General features: G+C 43.0%; 8 protein-coding genes across 9 annotated transcripts; 7 read left to right on the forward strand and 1 right to left on the reverse strand.

The window, feature by feature from the left end:
• Positions 1-6: 6 nt before the first annotated feature.
• LOC145703559 (uncharacterized) lies at positions 7-2,637 on the reverse strand. Its single transcript, XM_081780935.1, has 7 exons — positions 2,461-2,637; positions 2,202-2,400; positions 1,122-2,159; positions 867-1,077; positions 653-823; positions 437-608; positions 7-382 (listed from the first exon to the last, which is right to left on the reverse strand). The coding sequence occupies exons 2-7, from the start codon at positions 2,388-2,390 to the stop codon at positions 70-72; spliced, it is 2,094 nt and encodes a 697-aa protein (XP_081637061.1). The 5' UTR covers positions 2,391-2,400; positions 2,461-2,637; the 3' UTR covers positions 7-69.
• Positions 2,638-2,880: 243 nt separating this feature from the next.
• On the forward strand, positions 2,881-8,541 carry LOC145703561 (ATP-dependent chromatin remodeler CHD3-like). The gene is made up of 11 exons (XM_081780938.1): positions 2,881-2,996; positions 3,044-3,174; positions 3,219-4,157; positions 4,226-6,569; positions 6,612-6,850; positions 6,892-7,054; positions 7,095-7,354; positions 7,398-7,510; positions 7,557-7,941; positions 7,985-8,205; positions 8,245-8,541. The coding sequence occupies exons 1-11, from the start codon at positions 2,900-2,902 to the stop codon at positions 8,357-8,359; spliced, it is 5,007 nt and encodes a 1,668-aa protein (XP_081637064.1). The 5' UTR covers positions 2,881-2,899; the 3' UTR covers positions 8,360-8,541.
• Positions 8,542-8,548: 7 nt separating this feature from the next.
• Positions 8,549-10,082, forward strand: LOC145703560 (protein arginine N-methyltransferase 1-A-like). 2 transcript variants are annotated; one of them, XM_081780937.1, is made up of 8 exons: positions 8,549-8,670; positions 8,716-8,842; positions 8,882-9,044; positions 9,089-9,233; positions 9,280-9,446; positions 9,488-9,670; positions 9,713-9,886; positions 9,931-10,082. In XM_081780937.1, exons 1-7 carry the CDS (start codon positions 8,586-8,588, stop codon positions 9,866-9,868), a joined length of 1,026 nt encoding a protein of 341 aa, XP_081637063.1. In that variant the 5' UTR covers positions 8,549-8,585; the 3' UTR covers positions 9,869-9,886; positions 9,931-10,082. The 2 variants fall into 2 exon arrangements, with proteins under 2 accessions (XP_081637063.1, XP_081637062.1); XM_081780936.1 differs by having other exon boundaries at positions 9,713-10,082.
• A 24-nt stretch (positions 10,083-10,106) lies between these two features.
• LOC145703562 (lupus La protein-like) lies at positions 10,107-11,503 on the forward strand. The gene is made up of 6 exons (XM_081780939.1): positions 10,107-10,253; positions 10,296-10,484; positions 10,525-10,768; positions 10,813-11,034; positions 11,079-11,158; positions 11,201-11,503. The coding sequence occupies exons 1-6, from the start codon at positions 10,110-10,112 to the stop codon at positions 11,372-11,374; spliced, it is 1,053 nt and encodes a 350-aa protein (XP_081637065.1). The 5' UTR covers positions 10,107-10,109; the 3' UTR covers positions 11,375-11,503.
• A 19-nt stretch (positions 11,504-11,522) lies between these two features.
• LOC145703564 (mitochondrial chaperone BCS1-like) lies at positions 11,523-13,123 on the forward strand. The gene is made up of 4 exons (XM_081780940.1): positions 11,523-11,796; positions 11,842-12,268; positions 12,312-12,851; positions 12,894-13,123. The coding sequence occupies exons 2-4, from the start codon at positions 12,152-12,154 to the stop codon at positions 13,095-13,097; spliced, it is 861 nt and encodes a 286-aa protein (XP_081637066.1). The 5' UTR covers positions 11,523-11,796; positions 11,842-12,151; the 3' UTR covers positions 13,098-13,123.
• A 49-nt stretch (positions 13,124-13,172) lies between these two features.
• LOC145704230 (uncharacterized) lies at positions 13,173-13,723 on the forward strand. Its single transcript, XM_081781673.1, has 2 exons — positions 13,173-13,359; positions 13,400-13,723. Exons 1-2 carry the CDS (start codon positions 13,215-13,217, stop codon positions 13,717-13,719), a joined length of 465 nt encoding a protein of 154 aa, XP_081637799.1. The 5' UTR covers positions 13,173-13,214; the 3' UTR covers positions 13,720-13,723.
• Positions 13,720-15,462, forward strand: LOC145704229 (rhomboid-related protein 2-like). The gene is made up of 6 exons (XM_081781672.1): positions 13,720-13,896; positions 13,942-14,113; positions 14,155-14,462; positions 14,505-14,661; positions 14,703-14,823; positions 14,865-15,462. Exons 1-6 carry the CDS (start codon positions 13,756-13,758, stop codon positions 15,184-15,186), a joined length of 1,221 nt encoding a protein of 406 aa, XP_081637798.1. The 5' UTR covers positions 13,720-13,755; the 3' UTR covers positions 15,187-15,462.
• A 293-nt stretch (positions 15,463-15,755) lies between these two features.
• LOC145701825 (gap junction beta-5 protein-like) lies at positions 15,756-18,287 on the forward strand. Its single transcript, XM_081779041.1, has 7 exons — positions 15,756-16,044; positions 16,087-16,139; positions 16,208-16,363; positions 16,593-16,819; positions 16,863-17,337; positions 17,553-17,704; positions 17,996-18,287. The coding sequence occupies exons 1-7, from the start codon at positions 16,001-16,003 to the stop codon at positions 18,233-18,235; spliced, it is 1,347 nt and encodes a 448-aa protein (XP_081635167.1). The 5' UTR covers positions 15,756-16,000; the 3' UTR covers positions 18,236-18,287.
• The last annotated feature ends 425 nt before the right edge of the window (positions 18,288-18,712 follow it).

Consider the following 18,712-nt stretch of genomic DNA (forward strand, 5'->3'; position numbering starts at 1 on the left):
GTGTCGTTGTATTGCTGCTCTTAACTGTTTTTACTAATAATAAATACAGAAATAAGGTACAGTACAATTTTAAGCAGCAAACTCGCTCAAAATCAAATCCTTCATTTTCGTCTCGACGATCTTCTTTCTCTTTTCCTTTCTTTCCTTTGCCTTGTCCTTTGTCGCCTGGTCGATGACGGCACCTGCGTCCTCCCTCTTCTGCGCCCACTTGAGGTCATCTCGTCCAGTCAAGAAGTCCGTCGGCTTATCCCGAATTCCGAAGCTCTTGGCAATGTGGCCGAGGTGCAACTTTTTGATGTGGAAGATTGGCTTCAATTCTGATGGATACGCGGCGTATGAACGGATAAACGAGCAATAACCCTCGATTGCCAATTCTCGCAGACTGTTTATAGATATGTTTGTAAGTTACAACAGATCGATTTGTTGGAGTAGTTACCTGTCATTTTGAGAAATATACTCCTCGATTTCGTTCTGAAAGGCGGCTGCTTCTTCACGCATTTGTTGTTCTGAGTTCTTTTTGTTACTGAAGACGACTTTCAAAATATCCTCAACATCCGACTGGTCCCACTGACCAGCTCCAACAGCAGCAACGGCGGATAAAAATCCAACTGAAAAAGGTTCATCAGTTGACCATTTTTCATGAAAAATTAACCTTCAGTAGGCAATAAGAAAAGCAACGATTGTCCTGTATCTCCTTTTCTGGCAGTTCTACCGACTCGCTGAACATATTCTCTCGCACTTCCTGGTGGCGAGAACTGAACGATCGTTTCCACATTCGGCAAATCTAATCCTCTAGAAGCCACGTCTGTAGCAATCAAAACCGCTGGAAATCACTGTTTAAAACTACTTCGATGTTTTCAGCTAACCTCTTTCAGCCTTCAAAAACGAGTTCATATTTTCCACTCGTTCTTTTTGCTCCATGTTTCCATGAAGTCGATGCGTGAGCATTTTCATCTTCCTCGGGAATCCAATTTTCGAAAAGATTTCAAACAAAAAGTTGACTTCTGCCATCGTATTTACAAACACAAGCGTTTTCTTTTTCTCCAAAATTGCTGACGCAAGGCAGATTAATCGAAGCTAATCAAAAATATAAACCCCGAAATCTACATGTGACTAATAACCTTTGGTGGGATGACAACGACTCTCATTTGAAGCGTATTCGGAATCGCAAACTTTTCGTTGCCCCCTTCATTCTCATCGAGCACGATTCTCTTCGGATCATCAAGCGCCAATCCAGCCAAACTTTCAACATTTTCACTCAGAGTTGCGCTCAAAAGAACATTCTGCAGCTTTGTTTCCTCCAATTTTCGCTCTTTCAAAAGCATAATCACGTGTTTGATCTTCTCCATGTATCCCATTTCCAGCATTCTATCTGCTTCGTCCAGCACCAACATTTCCAGCGCTGGCATTTTCTTCAAACAGCCGGTTTTCTCGAGATGATCGATCAGGCGGCCAGGGGTGCTGATTAAAATGTGGCTTCCCTTGCGCAACCTGGCTTTTTCCGAGTTTCGATTTTGTCCACCGGTTAGTTCGCAAGCTACAATCTTTGTACAAGCCCTGGTTAATTGAACAGCAGCTTTGTAGGTTTGACCGACGAGTTCTCGAGTAGGAACGACGATAACGGCCATGACGCCAGATTTACGATCGAGATTTTCCATTTTCATTAATTTATCGAAAATAGGTAGCATGTAAGCAAGCGTCTTTCCAGAACCAGTTTGAGAACGAATCAGGGTGTCTCCGCCTTCCAAGATCTGAGGAATCGACTTTTGCTGGACTAGAGTCGGCGACTGGAGCTTAAAAATCGTCGTCAAATTTCCAACCAAATGGGGGTGTATTTTCAAACTATCGAATCCAACAATGTTGTTGAACAAATCTTCTCGATGGACCGTTCTTTGGGCTGGAAGCTCAATTTCATCAGCATCTTCGTCGAAGAGATTTCTAGCAAGACTTTGCATATTTGAAAACTTCCCATCAAACTTTCGCACGTAATTTTGATCCTTGTCCGCTTCAAGGAGCTTCTTCTTTTTGAACCGAGATTCGCTTGATTTTTGCTCAGGTTTTCTTTTTAGTGCTTGTTTGTCGCTAGAACTGTCAGGCACTGTACTTTTGTCAGAAGAAGACTGAGAGTTGAATGGTTTCTTATTTGTTGTCGTGCTTGGCTAAAATGATCTTCTTTTCGAAGAATGGGGAAAGGAAGTTACCTTTTTGATCATTCCGTGTTTTTCCAGAAGTTTAGTCGCTTTTGCCTTTTTTCGTTCATACTGCGCCTTTTGCTTCTTTCTCTTCGCCAGAAGCAGTTCTTTTCGATTTTTGTTCTTCTGTTGACTGTTTTTACGCGACTGTGATGGCAGTTTGATTTCATCGTCGAAGTCCAAATTCAAGTCAATCATTCTCTGAACCCTAAAATGAGTTTAGTTTAGCCAATTATTCAATAATCATTATAGCTAATTTACTATTTACCTTTAAAATGCCACTGGCAAACACTGTTTCTTTTGTGAAGGACAAAATAAGACTTTTCTCTTTTGCTGTTCAATTTGAAGAAAAACGCAGCGGCCGGGACTTTCAATTCAGTCGCTTTCAAATTTTGCGCTTTCGGCTGAAGTTGGAGTTTGGCGCGCGTGTGAATTCAGCCCGCTTGAGGGAAAAATTGATTCATCGAAGTTGAGGAAAAATGACTCAGGCGCACAAACTGGCACCAATCGTGGCGCTCGGTCACGCGAAAAAATTATTTTTGTAATTTTGGGATTTTTCATTTTTGACTGGCTTTGATCAGAGAATCGCAATTTTGTGTGTTGTATTGCGTTTGTGATGTTTTATGCGAGGGAATCCGATGTTCTCGTGAACAGTTACGAAAATTCAAACTAGTTATTAACAGTTGTTGATTTCAGAAAGAGAATAAATGAGTTCGGACGAGGAGAACGCGTTGCAAATCGACGAGGGCGAACCAGAAGAGGAGAAGCCCCAGTCGACCAGAACCAGACGATCCACCAGGAAAGGTACGCTTACCCTGATTTCCCTAAGCTAAAAGTTAAAAATTGCTTAGATCGGAAGCGCAAGCGATTTAACGATGACGAAGAGTACGAAGAACCAGAGCCGGAGGTGGAAAAGCGCGTTAGTCGCCGGGCAAAACGAGCGACCAGGAGGAGCTCTTCCCCTGAAGAAGATCCCGATGAAGTGAGCTACATTTTTATTTATCACTATTTTCATTGAGTTGTTAGGACGATATCTCCAACTCTGCAAAATCGAGCGATGATCTGGTCGCTGAATGGGACCTCGAGCCATTGAACATCCACTACACCGACGACGAGTACAAAACCATCAAGTCTTATCGAATCTTCAGCAGCATTATGCAGCCACGAGTGTCGCTCAGCGCCGGTGTTCGAAAACTCTCGCGTCCGAAGATCGATCAGCTGATAAACGCGCTCTGGACCGAGTTCTGCGCCATGAATCCTCACAGCGTTGATCCCACCATTCCTTCGCCGTCAAGCTCTTCTCGATCTTCTGGAAGATCATCCTCAAAACGAAGCTCGAAGAAAGAAAAACGCGTTGCCCCGCTTCGACTGAAACTTCCAAAGAAAAAGGCGAAAAAGGAATCCGAAGAAGAGGAGGAAGAAGTCACCCTCGATGATGACGACGAAGAATACCAAGATTACGCTGCCGCTCCTGCAGAAAAAAGTCGCACTTCTTCGAGGCGAACCAAAAACGAAGAAAAAACTCTTCGCGAGCCAGACGAAGACGACTTCCAAGAACTCGCAGATGTCCCTGAAGCCGGACCGATCGTCCACGACGAGCTCTGTTACTTTTGCAAAAACGGCGGCGAACTGCTCGCCTGTGAAGCTTGCCCACGAGTTTACCATCCTAAATGCCTCAATCCTCCCCAAGTGGAAATTCCAGAGGGCGACTGGTTCTGTCCCCACTGCAGCTCCGAACCCTTGCCAAGCAGGGTTCAAAAGATCTTGACTTGGCGATGGCACGAGGCGCCGTTTACGGAAGTCGATGATGAGAGACCGGGAAAAGAGGGTCAGAAGCGAAAGCTGATGGGGTACAAATACCGCGAGTACTTTTGTAAATTCGAAGGGCTCTCTTATTGGGACACACAGTGGGTTCCAGAAGTTCGAATGGAACAGGAAGGATTTCAAATTCCAAACTTTCAAATAGCGTCTTTCATATTTTTTTCCTCCGAGATTTATTTTTTAACTTACCTCAATTTTGAAATCATTTGAAGCACTCAATTCACATGTGGCGAACTTATCATCGACGACTCTCTCCAGACTCTGAGCCCGACCATGAAGATGTTGAAAACTTCGACGACACTGAAATGGCGGAAAAGTATTACAAGTATCATATTCAACCGGAATGGCTCAATATACGACGAGTCATCAAGCATCGCGCCAACGCGTATAATCCGAAAATAAAAGAATATCTAGTCTTGTGGAGAGGATTAGCATATTCCGAGTGTACTTGGGAAGAAGAGGACAAGGATATAAACGGGCTCGCTGAAGCGATTAAGAACTACCACGATCATAGAAAAACCATCATGGCCGAAAAGAAGAATAAGAGAGGAAAGAATAAAGATAAAACCACCAAGAAGGTCAAACCATACGAGGGCCAACCTCAATACATCAAAGACATCAACCTCTCCCTCCACGATTACCAGTTAGAAGGTCTTAACTGGCTTCGCTTCTCCTGGTCTCAGGACACGAACGTCATCCTCGCCGATGAAATGGGTCTCGGTAAGACCATCCAATCCGCCGTTTTCATTCGTAGTTTGATGATGGAGAACAACTCAAAAGGTCCCTTTTTGATTTCGGTCCCTCTCTCCACTTTGCCAAACTGGGAGCGTGAGTTCGAGCTTTGGGCTCCGGAGCTATACGTTGTCAGCTACCACGGAGATGGTAAATCGCGTGCAGTCATCCGTGAACATGAGTTCTCGTTCGACGAGAAGTGTATGGCCACATATGCAAAGCCGAGCCGATTGCGTGATGGTTGCCAAACCAAGTTCCACGTCTTGCTCACTTCCTACGAAATGGTCTCCATGGATAACGCGCTCTTACAATCCATTGACTGGAGCTGCCTGATCATTGATGAGGCTCACCGACTCAAGTCCAACCGTTCCCTCTTCTTCAAGGTCCTTTCTGCTTACAATGTAGCTCACAAGGTCTTGCTCACCGGAACTCCACTCCAAAACAACCTCGAGGAACTCTATCATCTGCTCAACTTCCTCGTTCCAGAAAAGTTCAACGATCTTCAAAGCTTCCTCAATGATTTCGCTGTTATCAGCAAAGAAGACCAAGTCAAGAAGCTCCACGATCTCCTCGGCGCTCACATGCTTCGTCGACTCAAAGCTGATGTCCTCAAGGGCATGAAAGGCAAGGTCGAAATGATTGTCCGAACAGGTCTTACTCCGATGCAGAAAAAATACTATAAGTTCGTCCTCACTCGTAATTACGAAGCTCTCAAAGTAAAATCGGGTACTTCTCTGACCAATGTTCTCATGGAGCTGAAGAAAATCTGCAATCATCCTTATCTCAACGACAAATGCTCCGAGGGCGCTCCTCGTCTTTCGAACAATGCTTTCGAGGGATCTGAACTTACTGCCAATTGTGGAAAACTTCTTCTCATGCAGAAGATGCTCAAGAAGCTGAAAGAAGAGGGTCACCGTGTCCTAATTTTCTCTCAAATGACCAAGCTCCTCGATCTTCTAGAAGACTACCTCGAGTACGAACAGTACAAATACGAGCGAATCGATGGTTCCATCACGGGTTCCGTTCGTCAGCAAGCTATTGACAGGTTCAACAAACCAGGCTCTGACTCATTCATTTTCCTCCTATCCACTCGAGCTGGTGGCCTTGGTATCAACTTGGCAACTGCTGACACCGTCATCATCTATGACTCCGATTGGAATCCCCACAACGATATCCAGGCCTTCTCTCGTGCGCATCGTATCGGCCAGAAAAATAAGGTCTTGATCTATCGTTTTGTCACTCAGAACTCAGTCGAAGAACGTGTCGCACAAGTGGCGAAGAAGAAGATGATGTTGAACCATCTCGTTATTCGACCTGGTATTGGTCAGAAAAACAACGCTGCCCTCTCTAAAAATGAGATGGACGATATTCTCCGATTCGGATCAGCCGAACTCTTCAAGGAAGAAGACTCGGACAAGGATGTCGCCTACACCGATGAAATGGTGAACGCTCTTCTCAACCGTGCTGCCCATGACGACGAAAAGGAAGAAGATGAAGATCGAAACAAGCTTCTTGACGATTACTTCTCCGGTTTCAAAGTGGCTAACTACAAGCTTACCGAAGAAGAGAAAGAAAAGGAGCTCCAGGAAGCGAAAGAATGGAGTGAAGGTGTTGAAAATGTCGATACAAACTATTGGGACAAGCTCCTCCGTCACCACTACGAGCAAGCTGTCATGGAAGAACACGCATCCAAGGGTGTCGGAAAGCGTGTTCGAAAACGAGTCGAGTACTACAACAGTAATCCACCCGAGGAGCTTTCTAACATGGAGAACGGTGATGATTTCAACCCTGATGACGGTGCTGGGTCTGACAATGAATATCAAGGTATAATTCGATGTTATCAATCGTATTTTATTGTATTTTTAGATGCCGAAACTGAAGGCAAACCTTCGAAACGACCTCGATATGACCGTAATCAACCAAAAGCAATGCCACCTAAGCTTGCCAAAGCTGGCCAGAAGGACTTTGAAGTCTATGGCTTCCACAGTCGCCAACGCCGAGCGTACATGAATCTGGTTATGAGATACGGACTTCCACCAAAGGAGGGATTTTCGGAAAGATGGATCCTTCGTGAGCTTTCTCGAAAGTCTGACAAAGAATTCCGGGTAGAATGAAAGTTGATAACAAATTTTGAGCAAGTTTTTAGGCTTACACCAACGTCTTCATGGCACATCTTTGCGAACCAACCTCCGATGGCTCCGATAAGTTCATGGATGGTATTCCGAAAGAAAACATGCCAAGACAAGGACTTCTCAACAGGATCGGAGTGATGGAGCTCATCAACCAGAAAGTGCGCGAATTCCGAAAAGGTAGTCTTAAATTGTCTTTCATCTTCATATTTTTGTTCAGTCAACGGCATTTGGAGTATTCCAGAAGACAATCCCGAGAATAAAAAAGACGAAACAAAGGAAGAAGAGAAAGAGGAGGCTGAAGAAAAGCCTGCAGAAGAAAACGCATCGGAAGAGAAAAAGGAAGAGGCTGAGAACGGCAAAGAGGAAGAAAATGCAATGGAAGTCGATGAAAAGAAGGAGGTTGAAAGCAAGGAAGAAGCTAAGACTATCAAGGAAGAAAACAAGGAGAACGAGACGCCTAAGCCACCTCCAAAGAAGGTAATTGCAATCGATCAGGACTCCGTTTGGAATTTATTTTAAGAATTTCATGTTTAATATTGCGGACGGTGGTTTTACCGAGCTGCATACCTTGTGGATGACTGAAGAGGACGCGGCGTTGAATAAAGCTCGTAAGATCAACGAGATTTGGCACAGGTACCTTCATCAATTGTCAATATCAAAACTAATTGCTTGAATTCAGGCGTCATGATTACTGGCTTCTTGCTGGAATGGCTACTCATGGATACGCGAGATGGATAGACATTCAGAATGATCCTAAGTTTTCTATCATCAATGAGCCCTTCCGAGCCATGTCTCAAAAACAAGGTGCTTTATTTTCATCGAATATTCGCTTACAATTGGCTTTAGGCAACTTTCAAGACATGCAAAATCGATTCCTCGGTCGTCGATTCAAGCTTCTTGAGCAAGCACTTGTGATTGAGGAGCAGCTTCGCAGAGCAAGCTTTCTAAATCTCCACCAAGACTCAAAACACAGCGCCATGTCACTGTCTAACCGTTTCGGTCAGCTAGAAACACTGGCTGAAACGCACCGCCTGCTTCCGAAGATTGCCTCTGATGGAAACAAGGTAAAGTTAAAGTCTAAAAAGAGATCCCACACTTTTCTTGTAGGCGGCGGCACACGTGCTCTTGAAAGTTCTCGAACAAATGGAATCACTCTTATCCGAGATGAAAAACGATGTTCATCGACTTCCCGCAGAGCTCTCTCGCGTCCAACCTGTTTCTGGTCGGCTCGGCATGTCCGAGCGCGCGCTACTTGAAAGACTTCGAAATCCCTCTTCAGCAGACTCCTCCTATCCACCTTTTCATCAAATGAGTCCAGGCGCATACTTGTAAGAGATACGCCCGAACCAGATTTCAATCATTTTTAGCTTCGGTATGCCCGTTGAAGAGAAACAAGAACCTACTGCCGACGATTTCGTAGAAGAAGAAAAAGATGATACTGAAGTATCAAATACAACACCACCAGTTGTTGAAGCAAACTAGAAAAATTAATAATTACATGTCTCGATTGCTCTTTTCCTGCCTTTTTCATCAAGATGAAAAAACAATAACATTCATCCATTGACTCTTTCCTCATTTAACTTGATCAACTTATCTCTATTTCTTTCCTGCAATAGCCCCCTTTGAAATGTAAATAAGCCGATCTGCTCTAATATGACCATGAACTTATTGTACCGTCTATCCTTAATTATTATTGGTTTTGCAGACTATGGCAACCGATGTTGAAATGAAAGATGTTGGCGTCGAGGAAATGACCTCCGCAGACTATTTCAAGGACCACTACGCTCATTTTGGTAGGACGGTATTTTATAAAACTGTTTCTAAAACGAAATTTTCAGCGATTCATGAGGAAATGCTCAAGGACGAAATCAGAACAAGAGCCTACATGAACTCAATCATGAAAAACAAAGCTCTCTTCCGAAACAAAGTCGTCCTTGATGTCGGCTGTGGCACTGGAATTATGAGGTTGGGAACGAGCGAATTATCAATTTGCTAATTTTTTAGCCTTTTCGCAGCTAAGGCCGGTGCGAAGAAAGTGATTGCTGTTGATATGAGCGCGATTGTTGATCGAACGAAGGACATTGTGAAGGAAAATGAACTGGAAGACACGATCACTGTCATCAAGGGAAAAATTGAAGACGTCGAGCTTCCTAAAGGCATTGAAAAGGTAATTCTTTATTATGCCATGCATTAGTAAACACATTTCTCTAGGTTGACGTCATCATCTCAGAGTGGATGGGCTACTGTCTCTTTTATGAAACGATGCTACCAACAGTCATCTATGCACGTGACAAATGGCTTGCAAAAGACGGCATTATCATGCCTGATAAGGCTTCTCTCTACTTCACCGCCCTTGGTGAGACAACCCATTTCTCCTTATATTATCATAACCTCGATTTCAGAGGATCGTAACTACAAAGATCAGAAAGTTGAATTCTGGAATAACGTCTACGGCTTCGACATGTCGATCATGAAAGATGTCGTCGTGCGAGAGCCACTGGTTGACACGTGCGATCCCGCCCAGTTGGTTTGCAAGCGGTCCACTGTCAAAGTCATTGATCTTTACAAGGTTTGTTGGTTTTTAGGAATATTTCGTTCAAAAAATTGTAGATCAAGCAAGAGGACTTGAAGTTTGAAGCAGAATTCACCCTGACAGCCATGCGAAATGACTACATTCACGGCTTGATCGCGTACTTCTCCGTTGAGTTCACGAAGTGCAAGCAAACGATCAAGATCAGCACTGGCCCACACGACGAGTACACTCACTGGAAACAGACGATTTTCTACCTCAAGGTAGTGTTAATAAATTTTTGAGATACTGAGGGAATCTTTCAGGATGTGGCCACTATCTGCAAGGGTGAACAATTAAAAGTCAAACTTGGAATGGTGCCGAACTTGGAGACACGAAAAGACCTCTTGATCAAGATGAAGGTGGATTTCGACGGCGAGCGAAGCTCGTTACACGAAGAGACAGAATACGTCATCAAATAAAGATAGCGCCCTTAGATTGTATTACAAAAAAGATGCGTTAACCAGAACTGACAACCGTTTAGTGAAAATTTTACTCATGAACCGATTACCACTGCCTAAAGATCGCTTCAGTTGATCCCCTCTTAAATTTAACCCTTATTGATCTGTCCTATTGTAAGTTCCTGAAATTTAATTTTGGAATATCTCCGCTGAAAAGCGTCGAGTACTGTAAATATTTTACCTTCAAAATATTGAATTTAGAATGGTCGCTGCTACTGAAAATGGCAAGAAAGTCGTTCGACAGGTCGAGTACTACTTCGGCGACCTGAATCTCCAGCGAGATACATTTCTCATGGACGAAATGAAAAAGGACGAAGGCTGGATTTCACTTGATACCATGATGAAGGTTTGCAGCTATCTCTTTCCCAAACGCTTTACTTTTTTTAAGTTCAAAAGGTTAGCCGAAATCGTTGACAACAAGAAGGAAGGTGTCACCGCTGCTCTCGAATCGATCGGAACTGATTTGATCGAAGTTTCTGAAGATAAAACCAAGATCCGACGAGTCACCAGCAAACCCATCCCAGTCTACGATGATAACTACAAACGACTTCAGAAAAATCGAACCGCTGCTGTCAAGGTAATCCTTGATTTCTTGATGTTTTCTGAACGGTTCCTAGGGACTTGGTAAAGACGAGACTCTTGACAAGCTCCAGGATTTCTTCGAGCCATACGGATCCGAATCAATCTATATGATGAGAAATAGAGAAACAAGCGAGTTCAAAGGAACTGCTTTTGTTACCTTCAAGACTCAGGAAGACATGGACAAGTTCATGGCTGAAGCTGAGACCAAATACAATGATGTGGTCCTTGAGAAGCAGTCAAAGCAGAACTACTACGACAGCAAAAGTGGCAAAGAAAAGAGTAAGCGTATTCATCGAAAATCTTTCTTTATGCTTGATAATTAGAGCCCGAGAAGAAGGCTAGAGAAGAAGACACTGACGCGGTCAACCGAGTTATCAAGTTTACTGGAGTCACCGACGATACCGTCGGCCGTGAAGAGATCATTGAGGCACTCAAAGGCTCTGTTGACTTCACTTGCTTCGAGCGAGGCAATACCGAAGGTATCTGCCTCTTGAACCAGGGCGAGTCTGCCGCTACTATTGTCGGTGCACTCGAGAAGAACCCAGGTATGTCCTCTCCTATTGAATTTGGTTGTCTATTGATATTTTAGTTAAAATCCGAAGCGCCGAGGAAGTTAAATTTGAAGCTCTTGAGGGCGAGGTCGCTGAAGGAGCAGTCAAGAAACTGAAGGTAGAGAAATAATAATTTTTAACTTGCTAACTTGTTTTCAAGGACGAACGAGAGGCACTCTTTGCTCGATTAAAGAGCCGTGGTGGTGGTAAAGGACGTGGTCGAGGACGTGGAGGCTTTGGCGGCCGCGGCGAGCGAAAGCCAAAGAACACGAAGACTACTTTCAACGATGATGATGAGCCCGTCGCTAAGAAGGCCAAAGCTGAAGGAGAATAATGAGTTAATATGCCTGTAATATCTTGAATGTTCTTACGACCCCTGTGAACTGGTTAATGACTGCCAACTTTGAACCATCCGACCTGACCATCGTGGAATTAGGAAAATAAATAAAACGTTGATCGGCGAGCTAATGTTGTTGTTTTCAGCAGGTCGAAATGGGGTTAGAAGGTGTAGGAATGGGCGATGGGTTCGGCCTCGGCCTGGGAGCGGCCGCAGTAGCCCTTATCGGAAGGCTCGGTAATCGAGGGTTGTCGATGATGAATACGTACATAACGAGGAATTATACGGCAAAGTTGGAGATCACCAACTCTGATATCGCATACGAGTGGATGCTGGGGCATCTTGCGTCGAGAAGAGATTTCACTGCGCATTATCAAATCGGAACTAGCTTTAAAAAGACGCAGGCTGGCGCTATAAAGGTTTTTGTGTGCATTTTGGATGATAAAAATAAAATATTTGATTAGAAACTTGATTTCAATCTTCAACCCACTGCTGGAACGCATTATCTTTGGGAGAAAAAGCCTGGCGAGTGGATTCCTAGGCCAATTAAAGTCGAAAGAACACGGTCACAGCCTACAGCATCTAATGTGCCTTTTGAAACAATAATTTTGGAGACGTTTTGCTCGAATAAAACTGAAGGAAGAGAGCGAATGCTTGAAATCTTAGAAACAGCAAGGAAATGATAGTCAACTTTCATATCTACAGACTCAAGTGTTCTTGTGATGACAATTGAACTAATTTGCATCATTTCAAAGGGCAGAGGCTTTTGCAAAGATGGATACATCGATGACTACGCAAATTTATGGCACTAATGGACAAGAATGGTCTCTTCTCTCGACTCAATCGAAGAGGCCTCTTAGCTCGATTATTCTCGATCCCATGGAATGCGAGGTAGTAAAAATTCTTTTTACAAACGAATATATATTACTTTCAGAGGATATTGAAAGATCTGAAGAGTTTTGTTGGTAATAAAGCCTGGTACGATGGAATGGGCATTCCCTACCGTAGAGGATATCTTTTCTATGGAACACCAGGCTCTGGAAAAACAGCTCTGATTACAGCACTCGCCGGCGAGCTGAAGTACTCGATCGCTCTGATAAACATGGCCGATCACATGATGGACGACTCTAGATTTTTGCATTTATTGAACAAAGCACCTCCAGACACGATTATTGTTCTGGAAGATATCGACTGCGCCTTTCAAGATCGAGCGAAGCTAATTGAGGGCGATAAAAGATTTGCTGGAATGTCTGGTGGTGTTACGCATTCTGGCTTGTTAAATGCTATCGATGGAGTGACGAATTCCGATGGAAGGATTCTAGTGATGACAACAAATTATATTGAACGACTGGATAGTGCTCTGATACGTCCAGGTCGAGTGGATTTCGCGAGAGAGTTCAAAAACGCATCTGATGCGCAGATCTGCGGAATGTTCTTGAGGTTTTTCCCCGACTCACCGGATACTCACGCTTGGGTAAGACCTCTCTGCTAGGGATTCTTTCATTTATCCTTTAAGAATTTCTTGACTGGCGTGCGAAGTCATAACGCAGATATCTCGATGGCAAGGCTACAAGCTTACATGATGAGCCACCGGGACCCGGTCAAAGCGATGGAAAATACTGCCAAACTTGCGTCAAACACCTCTAGTACCGCCTTCGACGGCTCTGACCCAGTTGCTCCTCCTGAACTTGAACTGAGTCACTTTCTCGGGAAAAGCTAGACTACTGTTTTAAAATTAAACTAATTTATTTGTACAGAAAAATAACGATGATAACGTCTTTTTCATGTTAGAATGCCACCGAAACGTAGAATTAATGCAAAGGGCCCGGCGAAACCAATGCCCAAAGTCGAGCTGAGTCCAGAGGACGAGATGAACCTGAAGAATGAGCTTGATTGGACGATTACGCAGCTTCAGTTGAATTTGCAGAAATGCAAAAAAGCAGCGGACGCAGAAAGGATTTCAAAGCTCATTAATATGCTAGGTCAGTTCGATCAGATAATGCATATCTTGACTGTTAGTAGGAAGCACGAAAACACCGGTTCCAAAAAAGAGAGTAATAATGAAGCAAGAATTCCCCGACTACAAAAATCTCATGAAGAAAGATCTCGCCAAGTGGGAAAAAGAAACTGCCAAGTATGAAACCGAAGCCGACTTTAGTATCAACATCAGCGCCGCCAAAGGCAGTCAAGTCATTCGAAAGTCCCGTCGGAGCGCAGAGCCTTCCTCGACGCTTCCTGACATCAAAAACTTGAGCGTAAACGAAGCTGGCGATGGCAAGAAAGAACAAGACTTTACCTGGAAGACCAGTGACAATTCTTTTTCCTTCAATTTCAGCGTATAACCGATATTAGTAAAAGCAGTTTGTTTTTAAGAAAAAATGGTGGACGAATTCGAAGCGAACTCGACTTTGAGGGATGATTCGTCAAGGAGTAATCAGCGCGCTGGTTTCGCAAGAGGAACTCTTCGTGATCCTTTTGATACAGGAAGCGCGTTGTATTCAAGTTTTCGGCGGGCACAAGTAGACTAGTCTCAATCTAGCGAAAATCACGAAGGATATGTTTAGGGACGAATTCGAGAGAGTGGTCGATACGCACGCGAGCGGGCTCGCCGTGTAAACCGGTCATTTCGATATACTGTCAGCCGCCCTATCGTCCCAGCCGAGCTCTACAGACCAACAGATGCTCAGGGAAGAGAGTTTATCTCGGAATACGAATATCTAGCTAGACGAGATCAATGTAAGCAAACTTCTTTTCGGCGATCTTTCATTCTAATTTAGTGGAACCACCAGAGCCAGAAGTAAGCGAAAATCAGTACGCGACGTATCTACGCACAAATGTCAAATATGGCCGTGCGAATGATCGTCTACTACGCGTCATCATGCCCACGAGAAAAGAAAGGATGAAGTTTTTGCAGGCTTACGGAGGTGTTTTGTCGTGTAGGCCTCCTCCGCTGTTCATGATCACTTTCGCAACGATGCAAATTGCTATGTTCGTATTTTACGTTATTAGAAGAAACACGCTTGACAATGGCGAAACAATCGGCGTTGATACGCACGATTCTATGTGGATTTATGATCCGCAAAAGGTAAGAAAAAGATATTTGTTGAATTCCGACATCTTTGATCAGAGGAATGAAGCTTGGCGCTGGATTACTTACTCCGTCCTGCACTACGACTCCGAGCATTTACTCGGAAATGTTCTTCTTCAAGTCCTTGTTGGATTCCTCCTTGAGCTTTACTTCAAGTGGCGCATATGCGTGATATTCTTTCTTGGAATTTTATCTGGTACTCGCTCTTTTCTTAACAAGTGTAATGATTTATTTAAGGGTCACTTGCTTCAAGTTGTGTTGATCCTCATATAAAACTGCTTGGCTCCTCTGGCGGTTCTTATGCAATCATCGGTGCATATCTGGCTCTAATGATTCGTCGTTTCAGAGAACTACCCCGGTAATTTGGCATCAATGTGAATCTATCCTTATCATTTTTAGTCCAATGCGGCTTCTGAACGGCGCTATCGCTACAACTTTACTACTGTATGTTTTGATCGATTTTGGGCTGGCATACTCCCGTCGATATAACGGTGACTCTGGTGGAACAAAAATCTCGCACATTGCTCACGTAGCTGGCATGTTCACTGGCTGGACAGTCGGCTACGCTATTCTTCACAATTTCAAAGCCAAACTCACTACCGCTGATATAGCTCCTTACCTCGGACTGGTTATGTTCATCCTCATTTATGTTACTGCTGTCATAATTGCTATACTATTCAATATCTTCCTTTCTCCTGCCGGGAACGTCCGTGGCAGTTAATTTTGACTCTTTTTAACTCAATCACTAACAACAGTAGTTACAATCACAAGTTTCAAGCTTCGTTCAATCATTGAATCTCCTGCCGAATCGCTCAAAATTATTCTCTACTAACACAAGGATGCCTTTCTTTACTGTTGCCTTTTTATAATCCGAATGTTTCTTACCCATTGTGGCATTTATACCTGTACACTTTCCATTCCAAAAAATCTTCTTTCAAAACCTACTCTGACATATGAAACAAGATGTCCTTAAATGAGATTACTGAAATAAATTAGTCTTCACATTTTAAAACCAAGAAAACTCGGTCTCTAAACAGATCTGGTTGTCTTTTTATTGAAACAAAATGCAGGCATATTTTCTCCATTGATTAAAAAATGAAGCAAGCGTTAACATTTGCAGGCTAATTTATTGAATCTTGCAACTCAGTTTCAGGCCTCTGAATACAGGATTCGCATGTGGCCTTCATAAAACCGGCGTTGAGATCTATCTCGCGTCTCTCATGACTAAGATCGAAATAAAGCGGGTACACCCAGAAGGGTTGAATGTGAAAGTAGAAAAATTAACGCGAAGCAAAAAATTACCTGTGCACTTGACATTTATGGTGAAAATCCTGCTCACTTTTGGTCAGTCAAAAGAGAGCGTCGAGGCGTGAATCCACCCAGGAAGATTGCGTGCCCAAACGCCGCCCGTATCCTTGTTGAGAGGGAAAATAAAACGATAAGTTGAGAAAGGGGTTAAGTTTTTTCGGAGCCAGAAGTTCGGACAGAAAACAATCAGAGAGTGTTTGATGGAAGAATGAAAACGGTGAAGGACAATGCCCTGGCGATACATTGATCCGATCTATGAGAAACTATCGAGGTAACAGATTTATGAAAAACTGATGTTTTATATTCCGTCAAGGCATTCGACTATCTATGGGAAGTATTGGCATATATTCGTCACTGTTTTTCGTATAAGGAAGGGGTTCGTTCTAATTTTACCAACTTTGAAACTGATGGAAACAATATGCGAACTCTTGATTTAAGCGTTTTGCCATTTGCTGATAGTTGCTGGAGTGACGAGCAAAAGGAATTCAAATGCAACACACAAGAAGTTGGTTGTCCGAATGTCTGCTTCAATGCCTTTGCACCCATAAACCAAGTTCGTCTCTGGTCTATGCAAGTCCTGGCCATCACAGGTAAGTTTTCAATTGTACTCTCTGCGGTTTCAACAGGTTCAACAATCGTTTAAAATATATTGGGTTTTACCACTGACTTTAACACATTTTACGAGGACCTGGCCCAGAGCCGTTATCGCTACAAGGATTACATACGTAATTTTTACAAGCACAAAGCCAAAGAAAACGTACACAGTGACTTCTATCACTTAATTAATTAATTCGGCAGTAAAATGACCGTAGATTTCAGCGCCGCTCTGTTTGTACATTGTCTACGTTTGTCATTTGGCCGAAAACAGACGCGAAAAGGAGAAGAGAGAAAATGAAGAGGGTACCAATAATTTGCAGAACCAAAGCTCTGCTGCTATCAGACGACGAAAAATTGCTGACCAAAAACTTAACCATGGTTGTGCAGCACACGAAAAGCTCAATATGCAAATTATCATGCCTGATTATCTGAACGCAGTAAGGAACTGGGTTTGAAGACAACAATGATTTTCAATTGAAAACAACAAGGAATATCATTAAACCCGTTGAAAGAGAGGATTCTACAAAAGAAAAGCGACTTTGGCGACTTTACATTCTTATGGTGATATCGAGGACTCTTATTGATGCAGTCTTCATTTACTTCCAGTGGACGATTTATCCGTACAAAGAATATATTCCCGATGTATATAAATGTAACAGAGCACCTTGCCCATATACTGTTGAGTGCTGGCCTTCAAGTTTCGTGATAGAGAGATCTACTATCCTTTTTTGCTTGAGAAAAATTATCTATCACATTGACAGAGTCAAAGAAAAAACAATATTCTTTCATTATATGTACATAACAGCTGCAATCACAGCCTTACTTAATCTTGCCGAGTTGATTTACATTGGTGTACGTCGCCTCCGTGTCGCCTTTTGTGGAGCTTATGGTGGTGTCGATCCGATGTTCGAGGATCCAAGCGAAGTTGAGAGCGTCTTTTCTCAGCAAACTGGGAGGTCATCCAAAGGTGAGATCTTCGACCGGCCCGTCGGCAAGTGTTGACATTTTGTATTAGGCACATACCTTTGAAAGAGTGAGTTAAAATTTATTGTATTCATGTTTAATCCCTGAATCATCTGCTCTCGAGCACATCAGCTGTTATGTTGTCACTCAGTGTCAAAGCTCACAAAATCACGTCTCTGATGAAAGCATCACGCATCAAAGTCAAACTATATCTTTTAGCTTCATCTAATCATGTCCGCTTAAAAACCCCAACTGAAGGCCAGCGATCGCCCACGAACTCGACACCGTCACCTGTTCTCAAAATGCAGCCTGGAAATTACTATCATTACAGTGATGGATACTACGAGCGCAGGCCCACACTGCTTTACAAGGTACAAATCTTAAGCAAGTTTTAAATTTGAATCATTCATCACAGAATTCATATTTAGTTACAAGATAAACAGGTTAAGTACAGTCGTAATTCGTTTATCCTTGAGATAAACTCGTTCATATTTCTGCGCATAGTATCGATAATTAATCTACTATGCTTTCATCAGAATAATTAATTCTGATTATGTTCTCGCTAAGCATTGCGATCAGTCCTTAGCCCCAGTCCAAACACAAGTCGAGACTGGAATCGTACCGAAATAACATCAGTTTTTGTGCGTCAGTAAAATTTTTAGAAACGAGAGGACAGAGAACCTAATGATCCGGGTCTTACTGCTCGGAACCTGACGGTCGACGATGGACCTGATCGATTCAGAAGAGGGAGCATTTACGAGACCTATTTGGACTCGAAGAACAACAAGAACAACAACTGCATGTTGCAAAGTTGCGAAGTCATGATCATTCCTCCTTCCGATGATAGCCTTTCGTTAATTTCAACGTACGAGTTGAACTCAAAGCAATCAACAAAGTTTTAGAAATCGAACTTATATGAAGATCTAGGAAAATCACGAATGAAGGCGCTTAAAATCATCCTATTGAGTTCAACAATAAAGTAAATTCATAAGAAGCGATTCTGTTTATTTACAAAGAAATTTCTATTCGAAGCTCATAACTTTGATAAAGCATGCTTGACCATCATCAATATCATAGACAAGGACGTTGTCATCCTTGTTTTCAATGAAAAATGTGCGATCTTGGTAGGGAACGGGCTTTGGTATCGTCAGTTGGTCAATTATCTCTAGTTTTCTTCCATCTTCCTCTATTTTGCCCAAGTATCCATGTCCTTTTGTCGTGCCAACCAGGAAGAACCTCGAGTTGTTCTGCTCAAATACATAAAGGATATTCACAGAACCTGTAATTTTCAGAGATACAAGAACTTCGCCGTCAATTGTCATGGACAGTAAGGAGTTTTGTGATCCAATAAGCAGATTTTTCGACTTTGGAATCGCCTC

This window comes from Oikopleura dioica, chromosome PAR (assembly GCF_907165135.1).
Source record: "Oikopleura dioica chromosome PAR, OKI2018_I68_1.0, whole genome shotgun sequence".
NCBI classification, from domain to species: domain Eukaryota; kingdom Metazoa; phylum Chordata; class Appendicularia; order Copelata; family Oikopleuridae; genus Oikopleura; species Oikopleura dioica.